The 13710-nt window shown below is 35.0% G+C and overlaps 1 protein-coding gene across 3 annotated transcripts in view; it reads right to left on the minus strand.

Annotated features, from left to right (window-relative positions):
• The window catches only part of jbug (filamin-type immunoglobulin domains fbug), a 152352-nt gene that overhangs the window by 112251 nt on the left and 26391 nt on the right, over positions 1 to 13710 (minus strand). For 2 of the 3 annotated variants that reach the window (XM_088270460.1, XM_088270459.1), the window contains 2 exons: positions 3555 to 3797; positions 235 to 458 (listed from right to left, as the gene is read on the minus strand). In XM_088270460.1, the coding sequence (XP_088126586.1) occupies positions 235 to 458; positions 3555 to 3797 (467 nt within the window). Of the gene's footprint in view, positions 1 to 234; positions 459 to 3444; positions 3475 to 3554; positions 3798 to 13710 lie in introns of those variants that run through there. The other variant, XM_088270461.1, reaches the window with a different exon arrangement.

Below are 13710 nucleotides of genomic sequence, written 5' to 3' on the forward strand. Positions count from 1 at the left end.
GGACTGGTACCTGAAGCGGAGGGCTGATCACCTTTCCTTTGTGTGTTAACGATCAAGATAACACTGTGTTTATATAATGCAGTGCCCTATGCACCATTGGGGTGCGGATAAAGGTTTGAATTGAAATTATCATATATACTATAGCGGTCGTAAGCCTTGGACATTTGTCCAGACTTCCATATTTTTCATCTATGCTGAATTTTAAAAAATGTTATGTTGATTTTGAAGACTCACCGTGAAGTTGGAGACGGGCCTCTGCAGGCGCGAGTTGACCCAGCGCAGGGTCGCGTGGAACCCCGGCGAGTCGGGCTTCATGAAGTAGGACAGGTACGTCATCCCGGACAGCTCGTCCAGCCAGGGCGACGCGAGGTACTCCGGCTCCAGCACCATGGGCACGCCGAACTCGCGCTGGGCCGACTCCATGGCGCGCCGGCAGTTGTCTATGCTGTCGTTGGGGTCTGCAAGGGTGAGGAAGAATGACGTCAGAGAGAACCGGCACGAAATCACTACCAAACGAATGCCACATACATATCGCTCACCAATTATACCCATGATCGACAATCACACTACTCAAAAACCTATATATATATATATATATATATATATATATATATATATATATATATATATATATATATATATATATATATATATATATATATATATATAAATATATATATATATATATATATTTATATATATATATATATATATATATATATATATATATATATATATATATATATATATATATATATATATATATATATATATTATATATATATATATATATATATATATATATATATATATATATATATATATTTATATATATATATATATATGTATATATATATATACATATATATATATATATATATATATATATACATATATATATATATATATATATATATATATATACATATATATATATATATATATATATATATATATATATATATATATATATATATATATATATATATATATATATATATATATATATATATATATATATATATATATATATCAGAATTAGAATTTCACTAGAGACATCTATGGCGACGGTCGTAAGCCACATAAATGTCCAGACTTCCATATTCTTCTTCATCTATATTGAAATGTCAAAAAATATTGATTTTGCAAAACTTAAATGGCAATTGGCAGAAAATATTGCAAGACAAGATGGACCCCTAAATTGTTACGATGGAGACCTTGGGAGAACAAAAGAGGTGTCGGAAGACCCCAAAAGAGATGGTCCGACGACATAGTCGCTGTGGGGGATAGAAGCTGGCTGCAAACAGCTACCTACCAGAGGAAATCAAAGGATATAGAAGAGGCATATATCCAGCAGAGGACAGAAGCCTAGAGAAGAAGAAAACGGAATACGAAACGGGCAGAGTGAAAAATCACTAAGCCGCTGGGAATTGAACCCGGGACCCACGAACCATGGGAACCCGCTAACCATTGCGCTACGGAGGTGGACTAAAACACATAAAGCACATTGATTAATTAACGCGCGTGTGCATCAAGCCTTGTACGTTTTTCACAAACTGTCCTACTTTGCAAAGCCCACATGCTGATTTTTTTACTAACTGCGCTTTCAACTATGATTTATGTTAGTTTTTGTTGAGAATCTCCATAAAAGATATATCATTAGCGAGTATTGTATGAGAATAACGCGATTTTCTTAAGCTACCACCATTAGCGTGGAGCCGTACGAGTTATTTTATTTTATTAAATATATTTTTATTTGATTTGGGAATTTAACAGTTACATCAAATTAAACATATCGCTCACTCCTTTCAAGAACGTCATAAATAAAAAAAAACTAGATTTTTCAGGAGAACTTTTTTTTAAGTTTAAAAATATAACACAATGTATTAAAAATAAATATCAAGCCACTTATTGATGTTTTTACTGTGGAACAGATATTTTTAGATAAAACCCGAAGGTTTTTTCTCCATTTGAAAAATATTTAGTTTATTTAAAAAAATAATTTAACAATACCTTTTCTTCGAAATGCAAAATCAACATTTTCTGCCCTGTAGCGGGTAAATATTATGTTAAAAATATGCCTCTTTTGCTGGGATATAGTACATTTTCTGGGCATTCCGAAAACATGCAAAACTTAAAATTGTCCATTTTTGATTTATGACGTTCTTGAAAGGAGTGAGCGATATATGCCATTCACAGCATTTTGAGTGTGTCCAAATACTTGTTCACAAATCTGTAGGTACTATCTGCCCATTGATTGCAAACGGCTATATATGGTATCAAACGTTTTGATCAATATCACTAGTCCGTCTTTGGTCGGTTGGAAGATATTGCTTTTTAGCAATAAGCCCGCCAATGTACTTTTTATTTTCTGTACATGAAGTTTAAATAAATAAATAAAATTATCTCCAATTACAGGAGTTATTTTAAAATTAAAATGATATTTTCTGGCGTTTCTCATGTGTGTGATTATAATCCAGGATTCGGACCTCACATACTAATATAAGAGTTTCTGCTCAATAAAAAGCTTTTTTTCAACTCACCAATAGATGTCTCTAGTGAAGTTCTAGTGATTCAGGAACAATGTTTCAAAATTGGTTAGTTTATATAGAACTTCCAAGAATTTGAGTAGTGTGGTTGTCAATAAATGGGTAGAACTGGTGAATGTTACACGTGTGTAAAGTGATCACTTAAAACAGCCTATGACGGTCGTCAGCCCCGTAAATGCCCAGACTTTCATGTTCTTCTTCATCTTTGATGAGATGTCAAAAAATAATATGAAAATAAATCTTGTAATTGCAGATAATACAGATTTTGTGAACAAGTATTTGGACACACTCAAAATGTTGTAACCATATTGTAAACCAGGCGATCGCCTTGGATCTTCCTCGAAAGACACCTAGAGGAAGATCAAAGAATTCTTGGATGCTGCAGAAAGATAACATGATTCGAAGGCATGATCTAGGTGACTTTGTATAAGATAGAAGGACCTACAACCTGACGACGAGGAGAGCTGACCCCAACAGTCCTCAAAGACTATAAGTTGGGATGGAGCATGACAGAAGATCAAGTTATATATAAATACGACTATTACAAAACATGAGCTAATATCGTTAGCTATATATAAAAAGATCGTTGCTAAGTAGCACCGTCGATAAATGCTTCTGTATACGATCCAGGAATGCAGTTGGGAGAGCTGTAAGTGTATGTAGTGTGAAGGGGATCTACAGGGAGTGAGCGAGCGCCAGTGCGGCGCCAGGCCCGGGAGGCAGTAGGCAGTAGTTCTGTATAAGATGAAGGAATACGGTTGGTGTGAAGGGGACCTAGAGGGAGTGATCACTCACTGAGCTCGCGCCAGTGCAGCGCCAGGCCCGGGCGGCAGTAGGCAGTAAGATCTACAAATACAGTTGGTATGAAGGGGACCTAGAGGGAGCGAGCACTCACTGAGCTCGCGCCAGCGCGGCGCCAGGCCCGGGCGGCAGTAGGCAGTGAGATTCAGGGTTGGGAGGGCTGTATGTGGTGTGAAGGGGATGTACAGGGAGTGTGACACTCACTGAGCTCGCGCCAGCGCGGCGCTAGGCCCGGGCGGCAGTAGTCGAGCAGCGCGCTGAGCAGCACGCCGGAGTTCCAGTCCGTTGTGAGGTTGGCCACGCGGCACTCGGGCAGCACGGCCTGCAGCCAGGCCAGCATGAGCTTGCGCGGCGGGAACTTGCTGCGCCCGATCTGGTAGCGCACGATCAGCGACCAGATCAGCCCGAGGATCAGCTTCAGGTTGCCGTTCACGATGTCCACGTTGCCTGCGGGAGAAACACGCACTCATTAAATTGTTGGCTAATATATCCAAAATTAAACATGGTTTATTGGATTTGCATTCTACATTTATCTATGTTAATACGTGACGCGTTTCGTCTCATACATTCAAACCCTCATCGGCTTTTTAGATTACTTTTAAGCGAAAACCTGTAATTGGAATTTTATTCTATTTTGTAAATCTTCAGTTGGTTTTCCGATAAATAAATAATTGACCAAGAAAAGCCTTCTCTCTCAACTGTCTTGGTGCAAGCTGTAAATCCAGAACTAATTCTCCTACTATATTTTATTAAAATACATCATACATCATAATACTGATAAGCCTGGGACACCATTATTTATCATTAGAATCCTGACTGCCCATCAAACCTCCTCCCTTAGTTTTTTCCTCTACCTCCTTCCCTAAACTCCCTTTTTCCTATGCCTTCCTTAGGGCGTTTGTCCACTACACGGAATTACACAAAATTTTACCGTCCGACACGTCAGTTAGCGTTTTAAAACGACAATTTTACGATCGAATTTAAACGCAACGTGTTCACGCACCGATCAAGAGCTCCGATCCGAATAAAAATGGACAAAAGCACATGCCAATCCAAGCCAATCGTCGTTTTAAAACGCTAACTGACATGCCGGACAGTAAAATGACACGGAATTCCGGGTAGTGGACAAGCGCCCTTATTATCATCAATTTGTAATGTTTTTTTATGTTCAAGTACTATCTACCCTCCGATTGCAAACAGCTATATATGGTATCAAATGTTTTGACCAATATCACATCTATCAACTGGTTGGTTGGTTGGAAGACGTTTCTTTTTAGCAATAAGCCCGCCAATGTACTTATGTCTTTTCTGTACATGAAGTTTAAATAAACACATTTAGATCTGCATTCTTCTCTTTCAAAAACCAAGATCAAGATTATGGTTTTTGAAAGAGAAGAATGCAGATCTGAATGTGAAATATTGGTAAACGGAGAGATTTTGGAACAGGAAGATGATTTCGTGTATTTGGGTAGTATGTTTTCTAAGGATGGAAAGATTGATAAAGACTTAGAAAGGAGAGTGAATGCTGGGAACAAAGTTAATGGTGCACTGAAATCAGTTATAGCAAATAAAAACCTATCAGCGGAAGCTAAACTGGCAGTGCACAACGGAGTCCTGGTTCCAACTCTAATGTATGGAAGTGAAACATGGAGTTGGCAAACGAAGGATGAAAGTAGACTGAATGCAGTCGAAATGCGATCTTTCAGAAGAATGTGCGACAAAACGATGAATGATAGATGTGCGAATAGTGAAATAAGGAAGGAATGCAAAGCTGAGATAAGCATTATCGATAAAATTAAGAAAGGTGTGTTGAGATGGTTTGGACATGTAGAACGAATGAGTGAGGAAAGAACGGCAAAACAAATTTATGAGGCGAATGTTAGTGGGAAAAGAAGCAGAGGAAGACCGAGAAAAACATGGCACGATCAGGTATGCCAAATACTTGAAAGTGGTCAGGTTAGGAGTCGTAACAATCGGCGGGTATGTACGAGGAGATGCATGAACGTGGAAGAGGCGAAGAATGTTTGCAAGGACAGAGTGGTGTGCCGCTCTTTTCTCTCTGCCTACCCCAGCGGGGAAGCGGCGTGATGGTTAGTTAGTTAGTTAGTTAAGTTTAAATAAATAAATGAAATATAATATAAGCTTTATATTATGCTTGCATTCAAACACCGTTTCCTCCGTTCTCGCATGATGGTGATTAGACGTAATGATTATTTACGATTATGACATGAGAAGGAGCATTGCTCGGAACCGAACTCCGCTCTCTGGAACGAAGCGTGAAGTGGTCCCGTTAGCCACTATCCACCGAGCAATTTTTCTGCATTGAATGTGTATATTATTCAAATCATAACTCGCGATTATATAATAGTATTTTTTGTTATTTTTGATATTTCAACATAGATGAAGGAGAATATGGAAGTCTGGGTATTTGATCACCTAAACCAGCCTATGACAGCTCGGCTGTCCAGACTCAAAACACAGTAAGGGACATTTTTTTGCAGTCCGTTTTTTTTTGCATTTTTGAACTAAGTAGATTCTACTTAGTCCAATAAAGCAAAAAAAAGTACTACAAAAAATGTCCCTTACTGTGTTTTAAGTTTGGACAGCCGAGCTGTCATAGGCTGGTTTAGGTGATCACTTTACACATCGCTCACTCCTTTAAAGAACGTCATAAATCAAAAATCGTCAATTTTCAGTCATGCGTGTTTTCAGAATGCCCAGAAAATGTACTAAATCCCAGTAAAAGAGGCATATTTTTAACTTAATATTCACCCGCTACAGGGCAGAAAGTGTTATTTTTGCATTTTGAATAAAATGTATTGTTTAATTATTTTTTTAAAAATACTAAATATTTTTCAAATGGAGAAAAAACCTTCAGGTTTTACCTAAAAAGATCTGTTGCATGGTAAAAAGTTCAGTAAGTGTCTTGATATTTATTTTTAATACATTGTATTATATTTTCAAACTTTAAAAACGTTCTCCTGAAAAATCAAGTTTTTTTATTTATGACGTTCTTGAAAGGAGTGAGCGACATGTGTAAAATTCACCATTCTACCCATGATTGACAACCCCACTACTCAAATTCGTAAGTTATATTTATGATTTAATGGCCAATATACGATCAATCGCAAATTAGTTTTATTTAAACCTTATCGATAGAATTAAGAAAGGTGTGTCGAGATGGTTTGGACACGTGGAACGTATGAGTGAGGAAAGAACAGTTAAACAAATTTATGAGGCGAATGTAATTGGAAAAAAAAAGCAGAGGAAGACCGAGGAAAACTTGGCACAATCAGGTATTTCAAATACTTGAAAGCGGCCGGGTCAGGCAGTGGCTTTTGAGCTGGCAACTAGACTGGACCTATTCTTGTTCCGTGAGCGTTGCCAGATGTTTTTTTTTTAGGTTTTGCCAAATAAATCTATATTATTGACTTCAGTTATAATTAATTAAGGGGGTTAGCTATGAATGTCCGTATTTTTCCGATTCAAAATCGCTAATTTTTCATTGTGTAATGACTACCCAACACCGGGACGCGCGTTTTTTTTACTACCGGAAGGGAAAGGTTAAGAAAAATTAGAAGACGTATTTATTTATCATTTTATATTTATTTTATATGTACTCATAATATTATCATTTTATATTCGGAGGTCGTTTTTTGTTTAAAAAAATAACCAGCCATTTAAATGTCATTATTCAGCTAAATTCTCACTGTTATTATCAGACCGTAAATATTGTGACTTGAAATTGACCTCTACATCCCACGTACGTAAGGAACATAATGCGATACACTTAGTATGTACAATGTCCATACATTGTATGTAGGTCAAGGGACAATACATGCCAATGTAACTACAAACGATACTATATATCGCTCACTCCTTTCAAGAACGTCATAAATCAAAAATCGTCAATTTTTAGTTGTGTATGTTTTCGGAATGCCAAGAAAATGTACTATATCCCAGCAAAAGAGGCATATTTTAAACTTAATATTTACCCGCTACAAGGCAGAAAGTGATGTTTTTGCATTTTAAAGAAAAGGTATTGTTTAATTCTTTTTTTAAACATACTAAATATTTTTCAAATGGAGAAAAAACCTTCAGGTTTTACCTAAAAAGATCTGTTGCACAGTAAAAAGTTCAATAAGTGGCTTGATATTAATTTTTAATACAGTATCTACTCAATGAATTAGGGCCACGCAGAATTTCGCGCAATTTCTCAATTCAAACAGGAATAACTCAGAGAAAACCTTGAATAAAACAACATTGAATTTTATTTACACATGAACACTTTATTACGCTTTAATTATGCATATATTTTCATATAAATATAGTTAGTATTTAGTATTTCCACCTTTGGCAGAAATAACTGCCTCAATTCTTTTTGGCATACTTAAAATGCACTGTTTTATCATGTTTTTTATTTCTTCGTCTTCTGACCAATTTTTTTGAATATTTTTTTTTAGACAGTCTATTGTCGGATTTGGAAATGAGTATACCTTATTTTTTAACATGCTCCATACGTTTTCTATAGGATTATGGTCCGGAGAATTTCCAGGCCAGGGGAGCAAAGGCAGATTTTTGTTAGACAATAATTTTATTATTGATTTAGCCCGGTGGCAAGGTGCCCCATCCTGCATGAAGGTGTATGGACCTTCTGTTGGGTCGAGTGTATAGTAGAAGGGAAATAAAATTCGTTCGAGGACCTGCTTATAGGAATTTTGGTTCATTGTTCCTTCCACGAAAAACAACGGCCCAGGTAAATTGTTAATAATACATGACCATATCATTGTTGCAGGGGGGTGTTTGATAACTTTTACCACACAGGCCTCATTGTAACGTTCCATTGGTGTTCTTCTGACGAATCGACGGCTCTCTGTCACGGCTTCTAACCGGCACTCATCACTAAAGATGACCTGAAAAATAATGAAAATTTTAGTTTAATTCAAATATATAAGTTTATTTACTAAAATGATATGTTGAAAATTCAATTTAAATAAATACCTTTTTCCAATCATCTACCGAGTAATTTCGATGTAGCCTGGCCCATTTTGATCGATCCGCTTTCATTCGTGGTGTCAATTTTGGTACTTTTACAGGGCGCCTGCATTTCAGATTTACTTCGTAAAGACGTCGCCTCAGTGCTGATACCGATATATTTATATCCTCTTCTTCCAATTTTATTTTTAATGTTTTTGCTGATGCACTACAGTTTTCTAAGGCACTTTGAACGATTTTTCGATCAGTCCTCGGTATTGTTTTTCTAATCCTACGACAGTTCTTTCGCCGATTGCTGGTGGCGGGTGACTGATTTTTTATTGATTTTGAAATTCTGTCCACTGTTTGACGAGAAACGTTTTCTTTTTTTGAAATTTCTCTATTAGATAGTATTCCTAATTTCAGTAGCACTATAACACTAGACTTTTTTTCCTCAGAAATGTCTTTACTTTTTCCCATTTTGTCCTTTTCAAAAAAAACACTTGTGTTTACAAATTTTTTTTATACTTTATGAACTAAAATTAAAAATTAAGTTTTTTTCACTAGACACGATATTTATATAACCTCTTTGAACAAAACAACAATCAGAACTCAAGAAACTTCACTAATAAATGAGATAGGACTATTTTTTGAACTTTCAACTATCTGTCTACCTGTGCTAATTAGGGACCTTTCTCAGAAAAAGGGTTTGAAATTTTGTAAAGGCTTAAATAATCCAGGTATATTTTACATATTATTGAAGGTAATATACATAATATTAAATGTCAATAGAAAACTTAAAGTATTTATGTAAAATAAATATAATAATCCAAAAGATTTCAGAGTATTCAAAAAAATAATGGGTGGCCCTAATTCATTGAGTAGATACTGTACATTGTATTATATTTTTAAACTTTAAAAACGTTCTCCTGAAAAATCAAGTTTTTTGATTTATGACGTTCTTGAAAGGAGTGAGCGATATATGATATGTTATTTTTATCAAAAATAATACGTATTCTAACTTACTTATTAAGGTTAACTTATTAACGGTTCAACTAAGAATGCGCTCGGCCGCGTTCAGGGCTACACGTGTCTTCACGCTCATTTTTTTTTAGGATGTATAATGGATTTTTTTCTTTTAGAATATATACCGCTCACTTTCAAGAACGTCATAAATCAAAAATCGTCAATTTTTAGTTGTGTATGTTTTCGGAATGCCCAGAAAATGTACTATATCCCAGCAAAAGAGGCATATTTTTAACTTAATATTTACCCGCTACAGGGCAGAAAGTGTTGTTTTTGCATTTTGAAGAAAAGGTATTGTTGAATTATTTTTTTAAATATACTTAATATTTTTCAAATGAAGAAAAAACCTTCAGGTTTTACCTAAAAAGATCTGTTGCATAGTAAAAAGTTCAATAAGTGGCTCGATATTTATTTTTAATACATTTCATTATATTCTTAAACTTTAAAAACGATCGTCTGAAAAATCAAGTTTTTTGATATATGAAGTTGTTGAAAGGAGTGAGCGATATGAGATCACACAATAAAGAAGGAATGCAAAGCTGATGTAAGCATTATCGATAAAATTAAGAAGGGTGTGTTGAGATGGTTTGGACACGTGGAACGAACGAGTGAGGAAAGAACGGTAAAATAAATTTATGAGGCGAATGTAGTTGGAAAAAGGAGCAGAGGAAGACCGAGAAAAACTTCAGGCACGAACAGGTATGCTAAATACTTGAAATCGGCCAGGTTAGGAGCCGAAATAATCGGCGGGTATGTATGAGGAGATGCACGAGCGTGGAAGAGGCGAAGAACGTTTGCAAAGACACATCAGTGTTGCGTTTCATTCTCTCTGCCTACTTATAAGGGGAAGCAGCATAATAGTTAGTTAGTTAGTTAGTAAGAGATCACATTTTTAAAGTTGTATATTGGTATTTCTATGTCTTTGCACTGTTCCGTGTCTGTCTGCTGTGCTGGTCGGGGTTGTGGGCGTCTGTGTGCCGGCCAGCGTCGGGTCTGAGTCGGATCTAGCTGACTAATTGAACTAAATACTAATCCCTTTCACTGCCTACACTGGGGTACTTCTAGAAAATTTGATGACGGATTTACAAACTTGTATTTATTTAGATTGGCAGTGACAGGTATATTGAAAGCTTTTAAATGAAAATTCACAGTAAAATCGGGATACAATTTTATATTGTTTCACATTTTCAATAAATTTCGCAACTTAGTTAAAAAATATATATTCTTTGACATCTCATCAAAGATGAAGAAGAATATGGAAGTCTGGGCATTTACGGGGCTGACGACCGTCATAAAGTTCTAGTGATTCAAGAACAAGGTTTCTAAATTGGTTCAAGGTTTCTAAATTTCCAAGAATTTGAGTAGTGTGGTTGTCAATAATGGGTAGAATAGGTGAATGTTACACGTGTGTAAAGTGATCACTTAAACCAGCCTATGAAGGTCGTCAGCCCCGTAAATGCCCAGACTTCCATATTCTTCTTCATCTTTGATAAGATGTCAAAAAATAATATGAAAATAACTCCTGTGATTGGAGATAATCCAGATTTTGTGAACAAGTATTTGGACACACTCAAAGTGTTGTAAAAAAAATTGCATAGCAAGAGCAGATCTGTCAGGAAGCCTAGATGCTTCTGTATCAGATCTGGGCATGCGGTGGGACAGCTTTCAATGGCCTTTCCATGAGAGAATTTTATTATCTAGCATTGTTCACCGATAAAATTTTGAACCAGCATTTCACAGTATCTTTTTTTACCCTCAACAAAACCCCCATAGCTTATCGTTAAGCTATTTAAATCGACATACCAGCATAAACTGAGCACTTAAAAATATAGGCATGTTGAAATCTAAGCATTCATGTAAGTCGCCATAAAAAATATGTTTCGTAGTGTTATCGGAATCCATTTACATATTTTTCACAAGACGATTGCAATATCGCTTCAGAGACCAGTTTTTATCACACAAAAACAAATAATTTTTGACTCATAACCATTTTTTTGAAAATGCCATAACAAGGCGAAACAATTGTCACAAATTTTATTTTTATGTGTTTTTTAATAATAAAATGAAATTCAGTAAACTCTAAAAATCTGTGTTTGATTTTAATATTAAATATAAAAATTAAAATGGAGTTCTATAAATTAAACGCCAAATCTATAAATGACCTGCCGATGGTTATGCCTGTAGGAAGAGCTACCGCTATGTTGAATAATATCTCATTGGACATTGATCTGTTCCATGTGTCTGAAGGAGGTTCTTGGATATTTTCGATTTTTGTATGTATTTTAATGTATACGATTTTATTTTTTTTAGTTTGTAATGTATATGTGAATTGAAAATAAATAATTAGAAATTAAATTGAATAATACATATCTTAGTTTTACTTGCTAAATACCACTATTTCTTAAAATCCATTGTGAAAATGATGCGGAATGCATCGAAACACGCGTGTCAGTAAATTTTAAGAAAAAGTGGTATTTACCAAGTCAATTTTAAAATAAAAACGGATAAATATTACTACAAAACGAGTGCCGAATCAACTAATGAAATTATTTATAACTTTTAATTCAGTTATTAAAAATTTAAATTTTATTTGTCCGCCTTCGTAGTGTAATGGTCAGCACGCTCGGCTACCGTACTGGAGGTCCCGGGTTCGATTCCCAGGGGGGGTCAAATAAATATAAGTGATTTTTTCACTCTTATAATTATTCAATATTACCTTGGACTGGTACCGGAAGCGGGGGCTGATCACCTTTCCTTCATGTGTAAACGATCAAGATAGCCCTGCGTTTATATGATGCAGTGCCCTATGCACCATTGGGGTGCGGATAAGGGTTTGAATGAAATTAAATGAAAAATTATTATAATTTTTTTTTAATGTAAAAAAAAACATGATTTTGGACCTCGAAATTCAATGCACATTTTAGAATCTCATTTTGAGACCATTTTAAGACAGGTTTTTTTTTTATAAATATATATTATATTTTTAAAATCGTTTATAACGATTTTTCAGGTCTTCCATATTAATAATTTTCATAAAATTTACTTTTGAAAGTAATAAGTTAATTTATTTATTAGTTTGGCGTTTAATTTGTAGAACTCCATTTTAATTTATGTATTAAATTTTTTATGTGTTTTTGTTAATAAAATACAATTTAGTAGACTAAAAAAATCTGTGTTTGATTTAAAATTAATACGCAAAGTGATAAGTTAAAATAAGCTAAAATTAAAATATATACCAGAAATAGATTTTTAGGATAATGGCGTCTATATCACTAATTTTGTCCCAAGGTCGTGAGATTTTTTTAATGCATAGGTACTTATACAACTTTTTACTATCAACAAACGAACATTAAAGTATGTAATTAATAGTCAGCTTTCAGGTTTTTTTCTCATACAAAGGCATATATTTAAAGAATCGTGAAATCATAGTTTTTATTATTATTTTAATTTAATTTTTCACTATTAATATATTGTTTTATTAAGGCCGCCTCCGTAGTGTAATGGTCAGCACGCTCGGCTACCGTTCTGGAGGTCCCGGGTTCGATTCCCAGGGGGGTCAAATATATATTAGTGATTTTTTCACTGTAATATTTATTTAATATTACCCTGGACTGGTACCTGAAGCGGAGGGCTGATCACCTTTCCTTCATGTGTAAACGATCAAGATAACACTGCGTTTATATGACGCAGTGCCCTATGCACCATTGGGGTGCAGATAAGGGTTTTATTATTATTATATTCATTAAGGAGTCGGAATAATCGGTGGGTATGTATGAGAATGTAAATATGTATTCATTTTTAATTCAAACCCTTATTTGCACCCCAATGGTGCATAGGGCACTGTATCATATAATCGCAGTGTTATCTTGATCGTTAACACATGAAGGAAAGCTGATTAGCTCTCTGCTTCAGGTACCAGTCAATGGTAATATTGAATAAATATTGGAGTGAAAAAACATTTATTTATTTATTATTTGACCACCCCCCTGGGAATCGAGCCAGGGACCTCCAGAACGGTAGCCGAGCGTAATGATCATTAGTAATATGGAGGCGGACATATCGCTCACTCTTTTCAACAACGTCATATATCAAAAAAAAAATCGACATTTTTCAGTTGTGCATGTTTTCGGAATGCCCGAAAATGTACTATATATCCCAGAAAAAGCGGCATATTTTATACTTAATATTTACCCGCTACAGGGCAGAAAGTGTTTACAGTTACAGGTTTTAAAAAAAATTAATATTTTCGAAAACACAAAGTAAATATTTGCCAATGTGATCATGATTCAGCAACCAAAAATAAGAATGAGCATAATTTGTTTTTTGTATATGAAATAATCTTTCATAACACGTGTTTTAA

Source organism: Brachycentrus maculatus, unplaced genomic scaffold (assembly GCF_059751285.1).
Source record: "Brachycentrus maculatus isolate JH-2025_06_01 unplaced genomic scaffold, ASM5975128v1 h1tg000386l, whole genome shotgun sequence".
NCBI classification, from domain to species: domain Eukaryota; kingdom Metazoa; phylum Arthropoda; class Insecta; order Trichoptera; family Brachycentridae; genus Brachycentrus; species Brachycentrus maculatus.